Source organism: Harpia harpyja, chromosome 10 (genome assembly GCF_026419915.1).
Source record: "Harpia harpyja isolate bHarHar1 chromosome 10, bHarHar1 primary haplotype, whole genome shotgun sequence".
Lineage (NCBI taxonomy): Eukaryota > Metazoa > Chordata > Aves > Accipitriformes > Accipitridae > Harpia > Harpia harpyja.
Window position 1 is genome coordinate 4711519 of NC_068949.1, and position 15943 is coordinate 4727461.

The window sequence follows — 15943 nt, forward strand, 5'->3', positions numbered from 1 at the left end:
GCTTGATGACCCCAGGAGAGGGGATTGGAGCCTGGGGGTTTCTCCCACCTAGGGTCAGGTTCAGGGGATGAGACTCTGATGCTCCCCCCTGCTTTTTGCTGGCTTTTCTTAGAAGTTCAGGAGGAAAGAGGCCATAGGGAAGAACTGCTCTTTCCTGCTTGGGAGGCTGTAGCTAGTTCGGGTGTGATGAGGCTTCCTGCTTCCTTTGCGGTCTGTCCTTGTTGGCAGCATAAATTTTGGGGGCCGTGGGGGAGGTAAAGCAGACGGCGGGCTTGCAGCCTCCCCTCCCCGCAGGTATGCCCGGCGCTTGCACAAAACCACCCGGCGCTTGGTGCCTGACTCAGAAGTGCGGTTCCTGCTGTCGGAGAGCGGCAGTGGGAAGGGAGCAGCGATGGTGACGGCGGTGGCATACCGGCTGGCGGAACAGCACCGGCTCATCGACGAGACACTGGCTGAGTTCAAGCTCACCCACGAGCAGCTGCTGCAGGTGAAGAAGAGGATGAGGGCGGAGATGGAAGCGGGGCTGAAGAAGAAGACTCACGAGACTGCCAAAGTGAAAATGCTGCCCACCTTCGTCCGCAGCACGCCGGATGGGACAGGTAGAGGCATGCCCTCGCTGGACTGAGGGCACCGGCTCAGCTGAGGGGTGCCCAAAATGGGCTCCCAGCGGTGGGGTTTGGATTTGGTGGAGGGTGAACAGATCTGGTGCAATGGAAGAGGAGCCTCCTGAGTGGTGCAAAGGAGGAAATCTCAGCCCTGAGCAGGGCAGCCTGCACTTGCCCTTGTGCTGGTTGCTGGCAGCCTGGCCCTATGTCCTTGCCCGAGGGTGCAAGCAAGCCATGGCCTGGGGGGAGAAAATCACAGCTGGGCTCACAATCCAAACCCATCCGAACCCTGTTCGCAAGCCTGGGCAGTTCTTTGCATTTCAGGGTGGCTGGCCAAATTTCTGCTTTCCCTCAGGGAACAGTTGTATGGGTCCTCTTTCCCTTATTGGTTTAAAACCAAACCAAACCAACAACCACAAAAAAAAAAAAGGGCTGGAATAATCAGAGCAGCATCTAAAATCCTCCTTTGATGAAGATCTACCCAACTGAGTTTCTAAGAGACTTTATATGAAAGTGCTTTCTGGGGAAAGCACTTTTTTAGGTTTTACTTATGGTTCTTTAAATATATACACATATTCTTTTACAGAGAACGGAGACTTTTTGGCACTTGACCTTGGAGGGACAAACTTTAGAGTTTTGCTGGTGAAAATCCGCAGCGGTAAAAGGAGAACAGTTGAGATGCACAACAAGATCTATGCCATTCCCATAGAGGTGATGCAGGGAACAGGAGAAGAGGTGAGTATTTGTGTTTCTCTTTTGCAGCACTGCTGCTTTTTAAATACCTTTTTAACAGCGTGTAACATGTACAATTTCAAATGCATGACTTTTCTCTTTAAAGCTGTTTGATCACATTGTTACCTGCATTTCTGACTTCCTGGATTATATGGGGATAAAAGGCGCACGTCTTCCTCTAGGCTTCACGTTTTCCTTCCCTTGCAAGCAGACCAGTCTGGATGCTGTAAGTTCCGTAGTATCTTTTGAATCTGCTGTTGTGCTAATGCTAGGGCCTGATTTCTCTGCCTTCATATCATCTACGTGACACTTACAGGGAGGTTGTACAAGGGGAGGGTTCATGCTCTGACCCTGACCAGTACAGCTGCTCCTATAAATAGTTCCTTTAAAGGGAGTAATGCAAATGCTGCTTAGCCCATGGCTGTGACAGATAAGAGCATTTAAATTTTCCACAGTGGTGATATCCCTTTTTTAAGGTACCATGTTTTTTCCAGTCGTATAAACCTGCTGGACAGTGATACTTCCCTGCTTTTGCGAGCAGTAAGCAAAAGTCCATCCCTGCTGCCAGTGCCTGTTCCCCAGCTGATCTGGTCTCACCGGATGGAGCGGATGGACCAGGACCTGCTCGGCTATGTCACCCTAAGGGTGACAGTGTAGCCTGCAGCATGTGCCTGTCAAGTGTACCCTTTTTCTTTTTGCTTTCATGTTTAACTCCTTCACTGCCACATACTTCCACCAACTCCACCTGTGCAGCTGTTAATAGTTTCCTGTCTACTTAGCACTTTTTTGAAGAAAGGCATATGTTCTGTCACGCTTATTTTTTTGAGTTTGTTGTTTCTGTCACTTTTTTGAGTTTGTTGCATTGCTCTAGAAATTTGGAGACCAAGCATGATTAGTTGCTTAAGGTGCAAATTCCACATATGTAAAGCGATATTCATTTTCATAGAGACTCTGCTGTGTAACCTTACACTAAAGCATTTGAAATATCAAGTGTACAGAATATCATTTGAGTCTTAGTGAAAATAAGATTAATATTCGTATATAAGGAAGGAGGAAATAGGCAGTGATGTTAGGAGCAGCCTTCAAATGTCCAGCTCTAGAATGATGTCATCTTGCTGATGATAGGAGGCTTGGTCAAGCCAGGGAGACTTTGGAGTATGACTGAGAGAGAAGACAGGTTGTTCAGCAAAACGTAGCACCCGTGTTGGTGAATACTGGAGAACCTCCTCCTTGAGCTGAGGGCCCCTATGAGTCTGTGTACTGACTGACCATAAATATTCCTGGCCATTTGCTGGGACTGTCGGGTGAGAGCTGCAGTGTGCAATAACCTGTGGTCACCTGTGTGAAGCGTTGTGATTTTGTGCTTTTACGGGCTGGGGAGGTGGGCGCACGCAGGGAAGTAATCAGATAGAAATGCTCAGTGATTGTCCCTTGGAGGATTGTAGGATTTTGGGGGCAATCTGTAGTGCACCAGGAAACTTGATAACCTATTTTCTTTCTTTTTAGGGTATCCTTCTCAATTGGACAAAAGGCTTCAAAGCTACAGACTGTGAGGGAGAAGATGTGGTGTATTTGCTTAGAGAAGGAATTAAAAGAAGAGAGGTGATTTTTCTTTGGTTTTGTTTTCTTTTTCTCCTCCTACTTCTCCCTCCCCTTCAGATTTGACAGACCTCATGGGTCAGGATGGCTCCCTCTCGCAGGCTTTCTGTGCCTTGACGACACGGGCTGTGCCTCCTGTCCTGCACAGAAGGCGTTTGCCTTGCAGCAGGTCCAGGTACAGCAGCCTCTGATGCCATGTTGCTGTGTTGGTTCTGATGCTTACATGTAGCCTGACCACCACGTAGGACAGTCTAGACGGTACACAGTGGAAATCGAGAGTTCAGCCGCCAAACCGAAACTGCTACTCAAAATGAGTTACACTGGGGATTTTGTTTCATTGCTTGGTTTTTTCCCCAGAGGCTTCTAACTTTCTAAATTTGGTAGAACTCACAAGGCTTCTGTCAAACTCTGTGGCAATTTTCACTGCATCAGAGCATGAAGAAAGCAGGAGTTTTCAATATAGTGATTGTAGGAATGCACCTCAGTGCACCCTAAATGACAGTTTCCCCCCCTCCCAACCCTTATCTTGAAAAAGCCTGAAGCAGCTTAGCCGAAACTTTCTAGGAAGGGAAGAAAAATAGCCTGAGGAGAGCATTATTCAGAGTTTTTATCAGCAAGTGAAAAGGAGGTCTTAAAAACCTTTGCTACTGGATTTGCTACTGCACTGCTGTAATACAGAATGGTAATAGCCCTCTACCATGTGCCTATATACAAGATCTGTACTTAGATAAAGCCAAAGAGAATAGCCAGGAATATACTTTCTTCTGAAGACATAGTCTATCCTAAGTAGAGTATGCAAGGAGCCTTAGCTACCTGCTGGTAGATTAAGTTCCTATTTTCGCATGTGTAGAATCAGGCTATAAAATCAACTCAATTTTCAGTTGTTTGTTTCCAGTGTATTTTGACAGCTGTGTGCTCCTTTTGTGTCCCCTTTTGTGTGAGGGGTTGCCCCAAACCCAGAGTTCTCACTGTTGTATTTCTCTCTTCCAAAGGAGTTTGACTTGGATGTGGTGGCTGTGGTGAATGATACGGTGGGGACAATGATGACTTGTGCTTATGAAGACCCAAACTGTGAAATCGGACTCATTGTGGGTATGTGTTAGAGCTGCTTTTTCTTTGGCACTTTTTTATTAAACAGCATGTCGACACATCTGTCTGTGTGCTCATGGAGACATCCCTGTGGTTAACTGAAAATATAGCTAGGGTGTCCAGGACTGAAAGATTTTGAGATTAACAACTATCCCTTCAGAAGCAAGCTGCATGAAGTTGTTAAGAGCAAAATTCAACAGCCAGCTTAGTTCTGTCTACAGTCAGTTGAGATAAGCACAGGCTGTAATGCTGAACAAATCCTGCCTGTTTTATCTGGGAAAGGCACTGCGCTGCTTGTGAAGCAAGCAAATGTGGGCTCAGGTAGCCTCACCAGCTCCTGGAGTATCTGTTACTTTAGCCCGTGAGAGTTTCCCTGCCGGGGTGTTCAGGTAGCCCACAGCTTCCCTCAAGCATGTGGTCTCTCAGAATAAACTTGTAAAGCACAGCCACAATTCCCGAATGGCATGTGATGGAAGGCTCTGATAGACAAAGTGCAGCGACTGATAGCTCCCTTCCCAGCAGTGAGACAGCTGAAATAATTCCACAGGCAACTGCCGCTGCCTTTGCAAATGCCACGCTTGGGGTGCCTGAAGCATGGGGCGGTATGAATTCCCAAAGCTCTCCAGAGAAATGAGTTGTCGGTGGGAGAGAAGGGGACAAGGCACCTGCAAGCTGTAAGAACGCTTTCAGTTGTGAGGTGGCTTGTAGGAAAAAAAAAAGCCACCAATTTCTCCTCCAGACAGTTGGAAAATGTCCAGGATGAGTCAGCACAGCGCAGCGTGGGTAGGAAGCTGTGTCTGCGCAGCTCCATCGGTGCCGTGTTTTCAGGGACAGAGTTCCCTACAGGAAGGACAGCATGTCCTTGGGGTGCTGAGAGCATCATCTGAGGACCGTCTCCTGCAGCCCTGCCAGAAATGCTCTCCAGCCAGCGTGTCTGCATGCAGAGCAGGGGGTTGGAGGTGGCCTGGGTATATCTGGGATAATGAGAGCGAAAGCCCTGGGGGTCTGACAGCTCCCTCTGCCCTGCCTGAATTGCCTTGGCCAGATTGATGGTGCTTGCTGAGGAACCTGCATGAGCTGGCAGTCGCCCTGCTCTCCCCAGTGCAGGGAGGTGGGTGAACTTCCCTGCTGTTGCTTGGCAGGGAAAAATATTCTTGCAAGGGTGAGTTCATGTCATGCTGGTGCCCTGTCTCTGCCTGGTGACACCTCTCCCGCCCAGGAGAGGCGATGGTTTGAGTCTTCACTGCTGAATACTTTGGAAACTGCCACTGATGAGACCAGGTCTCTGCTTTTCATCTGCTGGCAACAGGAGATCATCTAAAAGCCTGTCAGTCTAACAGCCTGTATTGAATAGGTATCCACATATTTAGGCAGCCCTTACTTAGCTCATTCTGGATGACGAGACTTGGTGCTGGGAGGTTGGCCAGTGCCGATGGTCCACAACTGGGTTTGGTCTGGTTTAGTCCTGCAAACCTGGGTCTCGGTCTGCAAGCCCAGACTTTCCCCCTCCGAGCCCATGCTGTGGCTCAGCTCTCCTGCAGCAGGCAAGTACTGTGGGAGGATCTATTTTTGCTCAGACTTTATTGATATAGTACCCTAAAAAAGATCGCAAAGATCAGCAGAGACTTGCTGATATAATTGGTGTAGAATCTGTGATGCAGGTTTAAATGAGAGTTCAGTAGGCAATTTCAAGAAAACTTTTGCCCCAGGTAGCAGCAAAAGCTGCCTCTCTTTGCTAATAAAGCTTTGCTCCCTAAGGTCTCTGTGTACATGGAGCACTTCGTAGTTGCCACGCTCCTCAGGATCCCCTTTAAGCAGAATCAGATATGGCATCATTTCAACATGGAAGTAACTTTCCTGCTGGAGAAACTATTTAAGCAATTTGAATCAGCAAAAAACCAAGCAAGAACTAAAAAATACCCTGCAATTAGCTGGTAAAACCCTTGGGGTTTTCTTTGCCCCATGCCTCAGAACTTGCTGAGGTTTTCAGTTCGGCAAATTTTCCCCTGAATTTTGTGGGTCCGTAGGCTTTGTGGAAGGTGGTTCCTAACTTCAAAATCCAGCTGGTTGCTTGCTGTGGTTTTGGGTTCAGAAGCACACGAGGGTTGGTGTGCCAAAAGTGCTGCACTGCTGCTCCTCCCTATAGCATGGGACCCTCAGCCCAGCTGGCCTGGGTGAGCCTCTCCTCTGAGCCACCCTGAGTGGTGCACTGCAGCAGTAATATTCTCCTTCGATTTAGGATTACTGAAGATTGTGGGGGGGTTTTGTGACATTTCAAATGATGATTTTACTTCACCATTCAGAAAAAGCACTTTCAAGGTCCCCCAGAAGGTTTTGTCAGGGCTGTTGTGCTTGTTCTAGTGTCGTTTTGTTCCAAACAGAGTAATTTCAGTATTTTCTTCTTTCAGGAACTGGCAGCAATGCCTGTTACATGGAAGAGATGAGAAACATAGAGATGGTGGATGGTGAGCAAGGACGGATGTGTGTGAACACGGAGTGGGGAGCGTTCGGGGATAATGGATGCCTGGACGATATCAGGACAATATATGACAAAGCAGTTGATGACTATTCACTAAATGCTGGAAAGCAAAGGTACTGCAGGATAAATGGTGTGCTAAGTATAAGCCAGGCTGCCTTAAATGCTTTTAAAGAGAATGGGATTTCTCCCAGTTGGAGAAGGGAGAGGTTAAGAGTGGAAAATGACTGCAGCCCTGCTATCCTGTGGGATCTCCTCTTCTGTGCTTTTTCTGGTCGCTGCTTTTTTGCAGCTTATTTGCTGCCATGGGACTGCAGCAGGGTTTTTGGTGAGAACTTCAAGAGTCTTGAAATTACTGAGACACCCTTTTTCTCAGCCTGTGTTGTACTGAGGGGGTTAAGATGGCTTGTCGTTCTTTTGCTCTTGTCTCAGTTTAATCTCTTTTAGCTGAACTCTGTTTGTAGAGGGCTCTGCCTCTAGAAATCCTCAGCCTAGATGAGCCAGCATGGTTGGAGCTTGGAGCTGCTGAGTCTGAAGCGGTCAGGAGCTTTCTAGCAGTTGCAGCCAGCTCTGACTTCAGGCAATTTTCTGGATGAAATATGTCACGTTAGAGGACCTGCCTTTCTTGGCCCTGGAGGTTGGTCCCCTTTTGGGGGCCCAGCTCTTGTTCGGGCAAGTGCCTTCCTGTCCCCTTCAAGAAAGGGCTGACAAGGAGGTGTACCCAGCACCGATAAAACTGGGCTGAGACTGCTGCATGCCCAGACTACAGTTTTTCATAATTTCTCTGCAGCAATGCTTTGATGCCAGGAGCTTTTAAAAAGATTTTGTGATTAGAGTAAATCTGCCTGAAAACCTGGGGGATGCAGACAAGTTGGCAGGTCCCTTGGGAAGCTCTTTAGAAGTTAGGGCACAAACAGACCCAGAGAGGCAGATGCTGAGCGAGCTTGATGCAGCGGCAGAGATGGTGTGGACTAAGCAGCCAAAGGCAGTAGCGGAGACTGCCAGAGGGAATAATTTATTCCAGAGAGAGTTAGGCACTCAAGAGGAAGGACACTTGCTGAGTACAAGCCTGAGAGAGCTCATAATACTAAATGGACTGCATGGCCTGCTTCCAGCAGGATGGCGTGCTGGGCTCTGCTCAATCCAGGGCAGAAACCCTGCTTTAGAGCTTCAGGAGGTGAAATAAAGGATGCATCACTCAATGCACTTTTCAAGAAATGGAAAAGTGTTTAGTTCTCATTTGTAAGGGCACAGCTTACGGACCCCAAAATGCTCCATTCAAACCAGAATGATTTGGAAGAGGAAGGAGCGCAAAGCAGATTCCTGCCCTCCTCAGCACAAGGCTGCCCTGTACTTGTGCCGAGCATCGCTCATGGACTGCTCCTTGTCGTGTGCTGGGAAGAGGTCTGCAAGTGGAAGGTATTCCCTCTCTCTAGCCTGGGGGCAGGCCTGCAAGTGGGAAACTCGGGTCATGTCTGCAAAGTGGGGGACAAGGGGTTCAAGCCAGCTTGGTTCCTCGCTCTGGTTTTTGGACTACTGGAAACCAGGTGCTGGAATTAACTGAAAAGCATAAACCAACCGTGGACCCCCAGCTTGCTAGTTTACAGGTCAGCGATCCTGCGAACATGCCGGACATACTTTTTCGCATGTTTTATCTTTCACGGGTTTTGCAGCACAGGACTCCCTTAGAAACACTGCACTCGCAGTGACTGTACCTTGTGGTTTTCCTGTAATTTTCTGCAGGGAGCCACTGAGCTTTTTCTGTGGAAGGTTTCAGCTGTGCTTCAGGAGGGCTCCCAAATGTTGTGCGGTGGAGACAAGTTTTCCCTGGGGTCCACTCAGGGCTGTCACTGGGAGATGCATGGCAAATCTGGCTTTCATCTGGGCATTGTTCTGCTGTCTGGCAACAGGTTTTCATTCCTTCCATCTGGGAGAAGTACCAGCCGTCATTAACAACTGCCTGGCTGGGGGAACATGGTAGTGAGGAATAGATGGAGTGTTTGTAGATGGGCTCACAAGGCTTCCCACTGAGTCTTCATGCTTTTTCTTGCCCAGTTTTTCTAGTAAATGGCCATTCTCTGTAAATCAGATTGTGTATTTCATGTCCCCAATGTGTGTGGGCAGGACACCTGGCTGATAACGCAGCTGCGATGCTGCCTTTGCAAATGTGAGCAGCGTCCCTCTGAGCTGTGCCGCTGTCTTTCATTGCAGGTACGAGAAAATGATCAGTGGGATGTACCTGGGGGAAATAGTCCGCAATATTTTGATTGACTTCACCAAACGGGGGTTCCTGTTCAGAGGCCAGATTTCAGAGACGCTGAAGACCAGACATATCTTTGAAACCAAGTTCCTTTCTCAGATTGAGAGGTAAGAGCACTGCATGGGAGGCTGTTTAGAGTGGAATAGTGTGGTAACTCTCATCTGGTGACACTGCTGGAGGGGAGGGACAGCTGGAGAGCTGTCACTCTCCAGAGAAGTTTTGTGGTTCTCCAGAGATAATTTTGGTTTCAGTAGGAGCGTGCGCATGTGCAGAAGGACTCTTACAACATCACCTGAATTTCTAGCAATGCTCACTGCTAAATAATGGGAAGGGCTGTCAGGGATTCCCTTACTGTATCATTTCATTTGCTTGCTTGGAAATCAAGTCATTTTGCTGTGCCCCTTGTGTGTCTAGCTATAATTGTTGAACTGAAATAACACTAGCTGAATGAGCACTTTTTTACTGGATATTTTTGTGTCTTTGTTGCTCGGACTCTGTATTTTAAAGCAATCTCAAAGTCTGTTGAGTCTTTATGGGAGGAAAAACCCCAAGTTGGTCATGAAAAATATTTTCCTGAAATGCCCTTTGGTAAGAAAAGAGAAAGGGAAGCAATGAAGAGCTGGACTTGGAGCCTCCCTTGCTGCCTGCGCCCCTCTCCTGCACTGCAGCATGGTGCTGGGGTGAATGAATTTGCATTCCCCGAGGTCTCTTGCGCTGGCAGGAAAGGCTGCTGCCTGCTGTGGGTGCATGGATGCTGGGTGCATGTGGGTGGCAGTGGCTTGACTGAGGGAAACATCTAATTTAACACTGTGCTCTTCTGCTTCTGCAGTGACAGGTTAGCCTTGCTGCAGGTGCGAGCCATCCTCCAGCAGCTGGGGCTCAACAGCACCTGCGATGACAGTATCATTGTCAAGACTGTGTGTGGAGCGGTGTCGAGGCGAGCAGCTCAGTTGTGCGGCGCTGGAATGGCTGCGGTTGTAGATAAAATTAGGGAGAACAGAGGATTAGAGCACCTGGAGATAACGGTTGGTGTGGATGGGACTCTGTACAAACTACATCCACAGTGAGTATTCACCATCTCAGCATTTTTTTGCCTGGGATCTGTAGCGCGTTGCTTGTATATCCTTTCTCTTGATGCACCAAACTGGGCTCTCTTACTTGCTAGGGTAAGAGCCAGGGCAAAGAAGTCTTAATCAGGGGTGGTCAGGGCTTTCTGAAGGGCAACGAGAGGGTCAGGAAGGACTTGTGAAGGATTCTTGGGGCAGTGACAAACTGAAGGGGACGCAGCTTGCTGAACAAGTTGGAAGCCGCACAGCAAGGGAGAGATCTCTTGCCTATGAAAAGGCAGTGACAGAGCAGTGCTGAAATGCTTGGTGCCTCTTTGGAGGATGTTTCTGTTCAGTGTGTAGAGGAGATGGGCTGCTGCGAAGCAATAGCAGGTGAGGGCAGGAGTCTAAAAGAGCTGGCGGCAGGAGGAGAGGACTAGTGCCCATCTTTGGTGTGTATGGAGGGAGATGGGTGGGAAGGAGGCAACTGTACATGGTCTCTTCTCTCCCCTTTGCTCTGGTGCTAGCAATCCGGGTTCACCCCATACAGACAGAGAGGCAGGGGTAGGATGCAGGTGCTTTTTTCCCTTAACTCCCACTGCTCCCAGTCTTCAAATCCACCCTAGTTTCCAGCAGTTTAGTTCTTTCCCCGGTGAGAAGGGGAGCACCGCAAAGGCCTGTGGCAGTGCTACGCTCCGCAAGTGCTGCGGGACCTCCCTCACCCACTGCCGTTGTTTCCTTTCACAGCTTTTCAAGGATCATGCACCAAACAGTCAAAGACCTGGCACCCAACTGCGACGTGACCTTCCTGCTGTCAGAGGATGGCAGCGGGAAAGGGGCAGCGCTCATCACAGCGGTGGGATGCAGGCTTCGTGATGCTGAGCAGAACTGAACTCCACAATCCTAGCCCCGATTCTGTCTTGTGAGCACTTTCTCATAAAGCAGCGACTGCATAGTCAGAACTGGTAAAAACCCAGAACTCACTGCTTTATCGGGGAAAAAAAAAAACAACTAATGACATAAAAATTAGGATACAAGATAGAATGTGTGCTGTTAATAATATCTCCTGTTTCTGGACCCCAATCTGCATGTTTCTTATTCACCTTGTTGGTACCTTCCCCATCTGTAGGTCATGGAAAAATCAGTCTATAATTTCTGCAGCTGTCAAAAATCAGTTGTTGTCTGAGATGAAATTGCCCCCAAGTGATGTGCGTTGAGAGCTACCGTTGCATCGTACCAAATGTGTTCTTTGCAGCATCCTGTTAAGCGCACTGCCAGCACGCTGACCACCAGACCTGGGTGTTGATGCTTTTAGTGAAGGAGAAGCAACAGTTCCCTCCTGCATATCTACCTGCTGTTGTTTCGTCTAAAGCGATTGTGAAAACATTATGGTGTGTCAGCACTGTGCACGCACGTAACTCTATAGTGGGACTTGACAATGCGACTTACTTGCTTCCTTGATGCCTGTTCTGTCATGGTAAAAGTAAACGCCCTTGTCCCACAGATCTGGTTCCACTGGTATTTCCCATTGCTTCTGTGAATAGTGTTGTGTTACTGGGCGAAATCTGTCACGTTTCAGCAAGAAATCCCTAAAGAGTAAAACAAAGTGGTTGGTGATTGGGGTAATCCAAATCTCCAGACCCGGGAAATCGGTAGGTTTATGGTCCCTCCATGGGCTGTGCATCGGTAGATTTATGGTCCCTACACGGGCTGTGCTGTATTCTTCTGTTTAAGAGTTCTTATAAAAAATATTTTCTATCTCTTCTTGTTAGTCTAGATCAGAGCACTGCAGCTGCCGTTCTACTGAATCTGCAGCTGGACAGTGTCACTCGGATGTGTATACTTCCGTCTTTCGCCTTAAATGGGTATTTGCTTCCATACAAAGCTTTAATCTTTAATACTCAGCCACTCAAAACACAAACACTCAGCTAGAGTTAGTGATCAGAAAGGAATACGAGGGTTTGATTTTGATCTTGCCTTTGAGGACCCGGGTGCGTAAACTAAACAAACCACAAAGCCAAAATCGGACCCAGCTTATTCCAAGGACTAAAACAACAACAAAGATCATATACACTTGGTGTATCCTGTTCTCTGTCGAGTCGATGCCATTATTATATTTGCATAGCAGTTGCATTACTTAAATTGAGAAGCAGTTAGGAAGGCAAACACTGAATAACATTTGCAAGTCACACCACTTTCTGCAAAGAGGGAGACCACACAGTAGTCCTTAATTCCCGCTCTTCTACCAAAAATGAATTTGAGATGTCTGCATGGTTTTCCCTGCTGCCTTTTCCTGCAGAAAGTAGATGGAAATTTGCAGGCTACTCCTCTTTGTCCTCGTTCCACTCCCCTAAGATTTGGATTGCCCTACCTATCGATAACATTTCAATATGCATTATGGTGCACTGTGAGTGAATGTTGTAAAGTAACATGTGAGTCACAAACAGTCATTGCAGCTTTAAGTGTGTGTCTACCTGAAAAATTGCATGCCTAACTGGTTTTGCAAAGGTAGAGAGTCTTTTTACTTTGCACACTAGTAGCTCTGATACTAGTGTTACGTGATACTTGTGAAAATATTAAACTTTTTTGATGTGCGTTAACTGGTGTTTAGTGGTTCTTTCTGGAAGAGGTGCTGTTGGCTGGTGGCTTAGTGCTTTGGGAAGAGCTATTGTGTAGGGAGAGCTGCAACCTAATCCCAGTGGTGCCTGCGTTTTGTGTGTGTGTTTTTATTCCCGGGCATTCGGGGTCAGATTCAAACAGGGTGGATTTCACCCAGGTCCCCATGCCTCGTGTTTCCTAATGTAGTTCAGCAGAGGCACAGAGCTGACAACGCCCAAATCTTAGGGGCCATGTAGCTTGTCCGGGTGCATCTGCAGTGCAGGAAAACCTCAGCCCACTGCACCAAAGCCAATGTGATTATATTAGGCTTTGCCAGATACACAGTGACGGATACATTACAGTCGCTTTGTCCCCGCAGAAGTCTGATGCATGTCAGAGTCCGTAAGCTCCTTGTGTGCATAGGGTTAACGTTTGCAGAATCACAGTGTCAGGTGCTCATACACCGCTGGTTTGCAGGTCCTGTGTTGGAGTTGTATACGAAAGCCCCTTTTGCATACCCTAAAGTTGTCCTTCTCCAATAACACATTTTACGTTACAGCCTGAATAGTCTCTGACAACCTTGATGTGCAGCTATGACCCCAAATGGGAGACAGAAGAAGGTGAGAAACTTTTTGGGCACAGGGGACACATTGCATTTTAATTGCTTGAAGATTTGCAAGTCTTATGCCTGCCATGGGCAGTGCTGTAGGGGTGGTGTGAGCTGTGCCTGGGGACCTGGGTTTGGAGCTCTTCAGCATCTGAGGGCTAGGCTCAGTGCAGGATAGAGGATGAATGAGAAGTGGAAGTTAAACTTGGTCTCAGGGTGACTGTGAGTTTTGGAGATGCTGGCATAGGTCGCTTTGTTTATTGGATCCAGCTCATAACAAATAGGGAGTGAGTTTGTGTTTCTAACAGCGCAACTTTTCCTACTGTGGACCATAGGTGATGTACTTGATAAGACACGGCAGTTCTTTTCCAAAGGGAGACCTGGTGGGATTTCCATTTCCAGACTACTTCTTACCCCTAGGAAACTGTTCCAAGTGAATCACAAGATATAACTGTCGGAAGAAATGTCTCCAATGTTATCCAAGCAATGACTGAGATGTCTTACTTAAAGCTTTTAGGCTTGGTGAATAAAATCATAGTCCTCTTAATTGTTAAGCTGTAATTACTGCAATATGAACACAAAAATCTTATATTTCCTGGGGAAAAGACCATTTGCATACCACTGTTGTAATGTCATCCGCTCCTTACTCATCTGGGGGTTCTCTCAGAAGCCTTTTGAATGGGTTTTAAAACAAGCAGACTTTGTTTTGTTTTGTTTTCTTAAGAAAATAGCAGAAGGCAAAATAAAGTGTTTCTGAACTTCTGAACCCCGTTCTGTGCTTTTTGTTCGTTCCTCTACCATAAAAATGAGATGCTTCAAATGTTTTTCTTAACTGACTGCAGGGACTGCGTTGCTGCTTAGAGCACAAATAACTGTGCGGAGGAGGGATTTAACGCTGACCCGGAGATGTTTTACTGCTGCGTGGTATTTAATCATGTCTATATTTATATGAGGAATTGCATGTATTTACCATGGAGCATGGTGTTCCTGTTACCTCATATATCACAGGAAATCATGTAGTCTGCCTTGGCATGCCTTTTCTTCCAGTATCTAACAAGGGCTCAGAGCTTCTCCGCTTTCCTAACTGTTGCTGTTTCTAGTGGAGAAACTTCTCAGGATCTGCAGTGTGAGTCCTTCAGGGCACGGGGAGTTTTGCTTGCACCCTGAAGAAATCATCCTCTGCTTTCTGCACCCAGATGAGGGAGAGATGCCTTGAGCTGTCAGAAGATGTCGGTGCCTGTCAGGGACTGCACAGGGGAGATGCTGCCAGCACGTGCGTGACTCTTGGGCATCTGAAATAGGCTCTGACTGGCTGTTAAGATGTGATGGAAGATGGGATGCTCAAGATAGGCCTGTTTGGTCTAAAAAGATCCGCATTAGAAAGCTGCGGGATTTAAAGGGTTTAAAGCCCTTAAAATCACATCGGCTGGGCATGGGAGAGGTACAGCTTATGTATATGAAATAGTGAGCTCTGTGTGTAGGTGTCCTTCAGTTCCTCGGAGCAAGGGTCTACAACCTCTAGTCTGATCCCAGAGATGTTTGCCTTGCAGAGCGTCCCTCCCAAATTGTTTTGAATCCCTTCGGAAGAAAGACTTGGTGGTGGTTGTCTGTAACTAAATGCCTCTTACTGCTCTCCCTCTGTCCTGCGCGCACCCCAGCAGTGCAGTCTCGAGAACAGCGGGCTGGCCAGTTAAGAGGGCTGGACGGATAACATCTAGGTGAGAAACTACCTGCTGGAATGATTCAAAAGAATGAACTTTTTAAGAAGGGCATATAGCCCTGTGCTCTGTTGTCCCATTAGCGAAACAAGTTTGTTGGGCCTCTGTGTAACATAATTGTTCTCCACAGCAGCCAGGGAGGTGAAGAAGATTAGGTGGAGAAGATATATCTGCTGGTTCCTGTATTGAAACAGACTTGGGAAAATCATGTCCCTGAGCGCTCTTTCAGTTCAAGCCACGAGTCTTTTCTCTGAATTTGCTGCAGAACTTAAGTCTGGCAACACTTTGTAGTTTCGCTTTCACAGAGAAAAGGGGAATATTTCGAATAACTGGATTTGTTGATAGTGTAGGAGCTTTTTGTATGCTAAGGTATGGCTCTGTGATATTATATACAAGCCTGTCACGAAAGGCGATTGTGAGGTGCTACTTACCACACCAGTATTAAATGCTGTATTACTTTTATACAATGTTTATATTTCAGCTTCTCCTGTTTTGCATGCCTGCACATAATGCCTCAGGCTTTGAAGATGACATATTTCAGCCTTTATTTTCATATCTGAGAAGAGAAGGACAGTGATGATAAATATGGGGTAAGTCTGGAAAGGGAAGATGAAGGGACTATTTGGGAAAAGACAGCAATGGGTCAGACTGTGGTTAAGACCAAGAGGAGGTAAAGGAGGTGGATTCAGATTGGATCTATGAGCCCTGACCAAGCCAGTGAGCATCCCACACCTGGCTACTGACTTTTCAGAGAGCCTCGCTCTCCAAATTAGGCAGCACAATTAACTATGTGAAGTTGGAAGAATTGCTTGGGTGCAGTTTAATAGGAAAATGACATCGTATTTTGGTGCAAGGTTATAGAAATCCATGCAATGATGCCATCTTAAGGAACTGTTTCTCGCTTTCAACTGATGAGAGATGGTACTGGTGAAAATGCAGGCATGAAAATCCCAGAACTCAGAAAATTTGCAGGGCGGGCTTTTCAGTCTGGATGTGTTAGTATTTGCCTTTGTTCTAAACAAGTTTTGCTTCACAGTCTTGTCCGCCTTGGGGCTGCTGAGCCATGGGACTTTGCCACCTACACAGCCCTGAGGGTCCATCCAGACCAGGCCAGATGTGCCCCAGCCTTTCTGCTCCATCACCTCTTTTCCAGATTTAAGTGTCTTTGTGGAACAGAAAGGAGATCGCTATCTGGAAGAGAATAATTGATATT

General features: G+C 47.2%; 1 protein-coding gene across 2 annotated transcripts in view; it reads left to right on the forward strand.

The window, feature by feature from the left end:
• Positions 1-13778, forward strand: part of HK1 (hexokinase 1) — a 50182-nt gene extending 36404 nt beyond the window's left edge. For both annotated transcript variants that reach the window (XM_052798513.1, XM_052798514.1), the window contains 9 exons: positions 295-599; positions 1192-1340; positions 1444-1563; positions 2844-2939; positions 3929-4028; positions 6434-6617; positions 8713-8868; positions 9591-9824; positions 10555-13778. In XM_052798513.1, the coding sequence (XP_052654473.1) occupies positions 295-599; positions 1192-1340; positions 1444-1563; positions 2844-2939; positions 3929-4028; positions 6434-6617; positions 8713-8868; positions 9591-9824; positions 10555-10699 (1489 nt within the window). In that variant the 3' untranslated portion in view covers positions 10700-13778. The remainder of the gene's footprint in view (positions 1-294; positions 600-1191; positions 1341-1443; positions 1564-2843; positions 2940-3928; positions 4029-6433; positions 6618-8712; positions 8869-9590; positions 9825-10554) is intronic.
• Positions 13779-15943: the final 2165 nt, after the last annotated feature.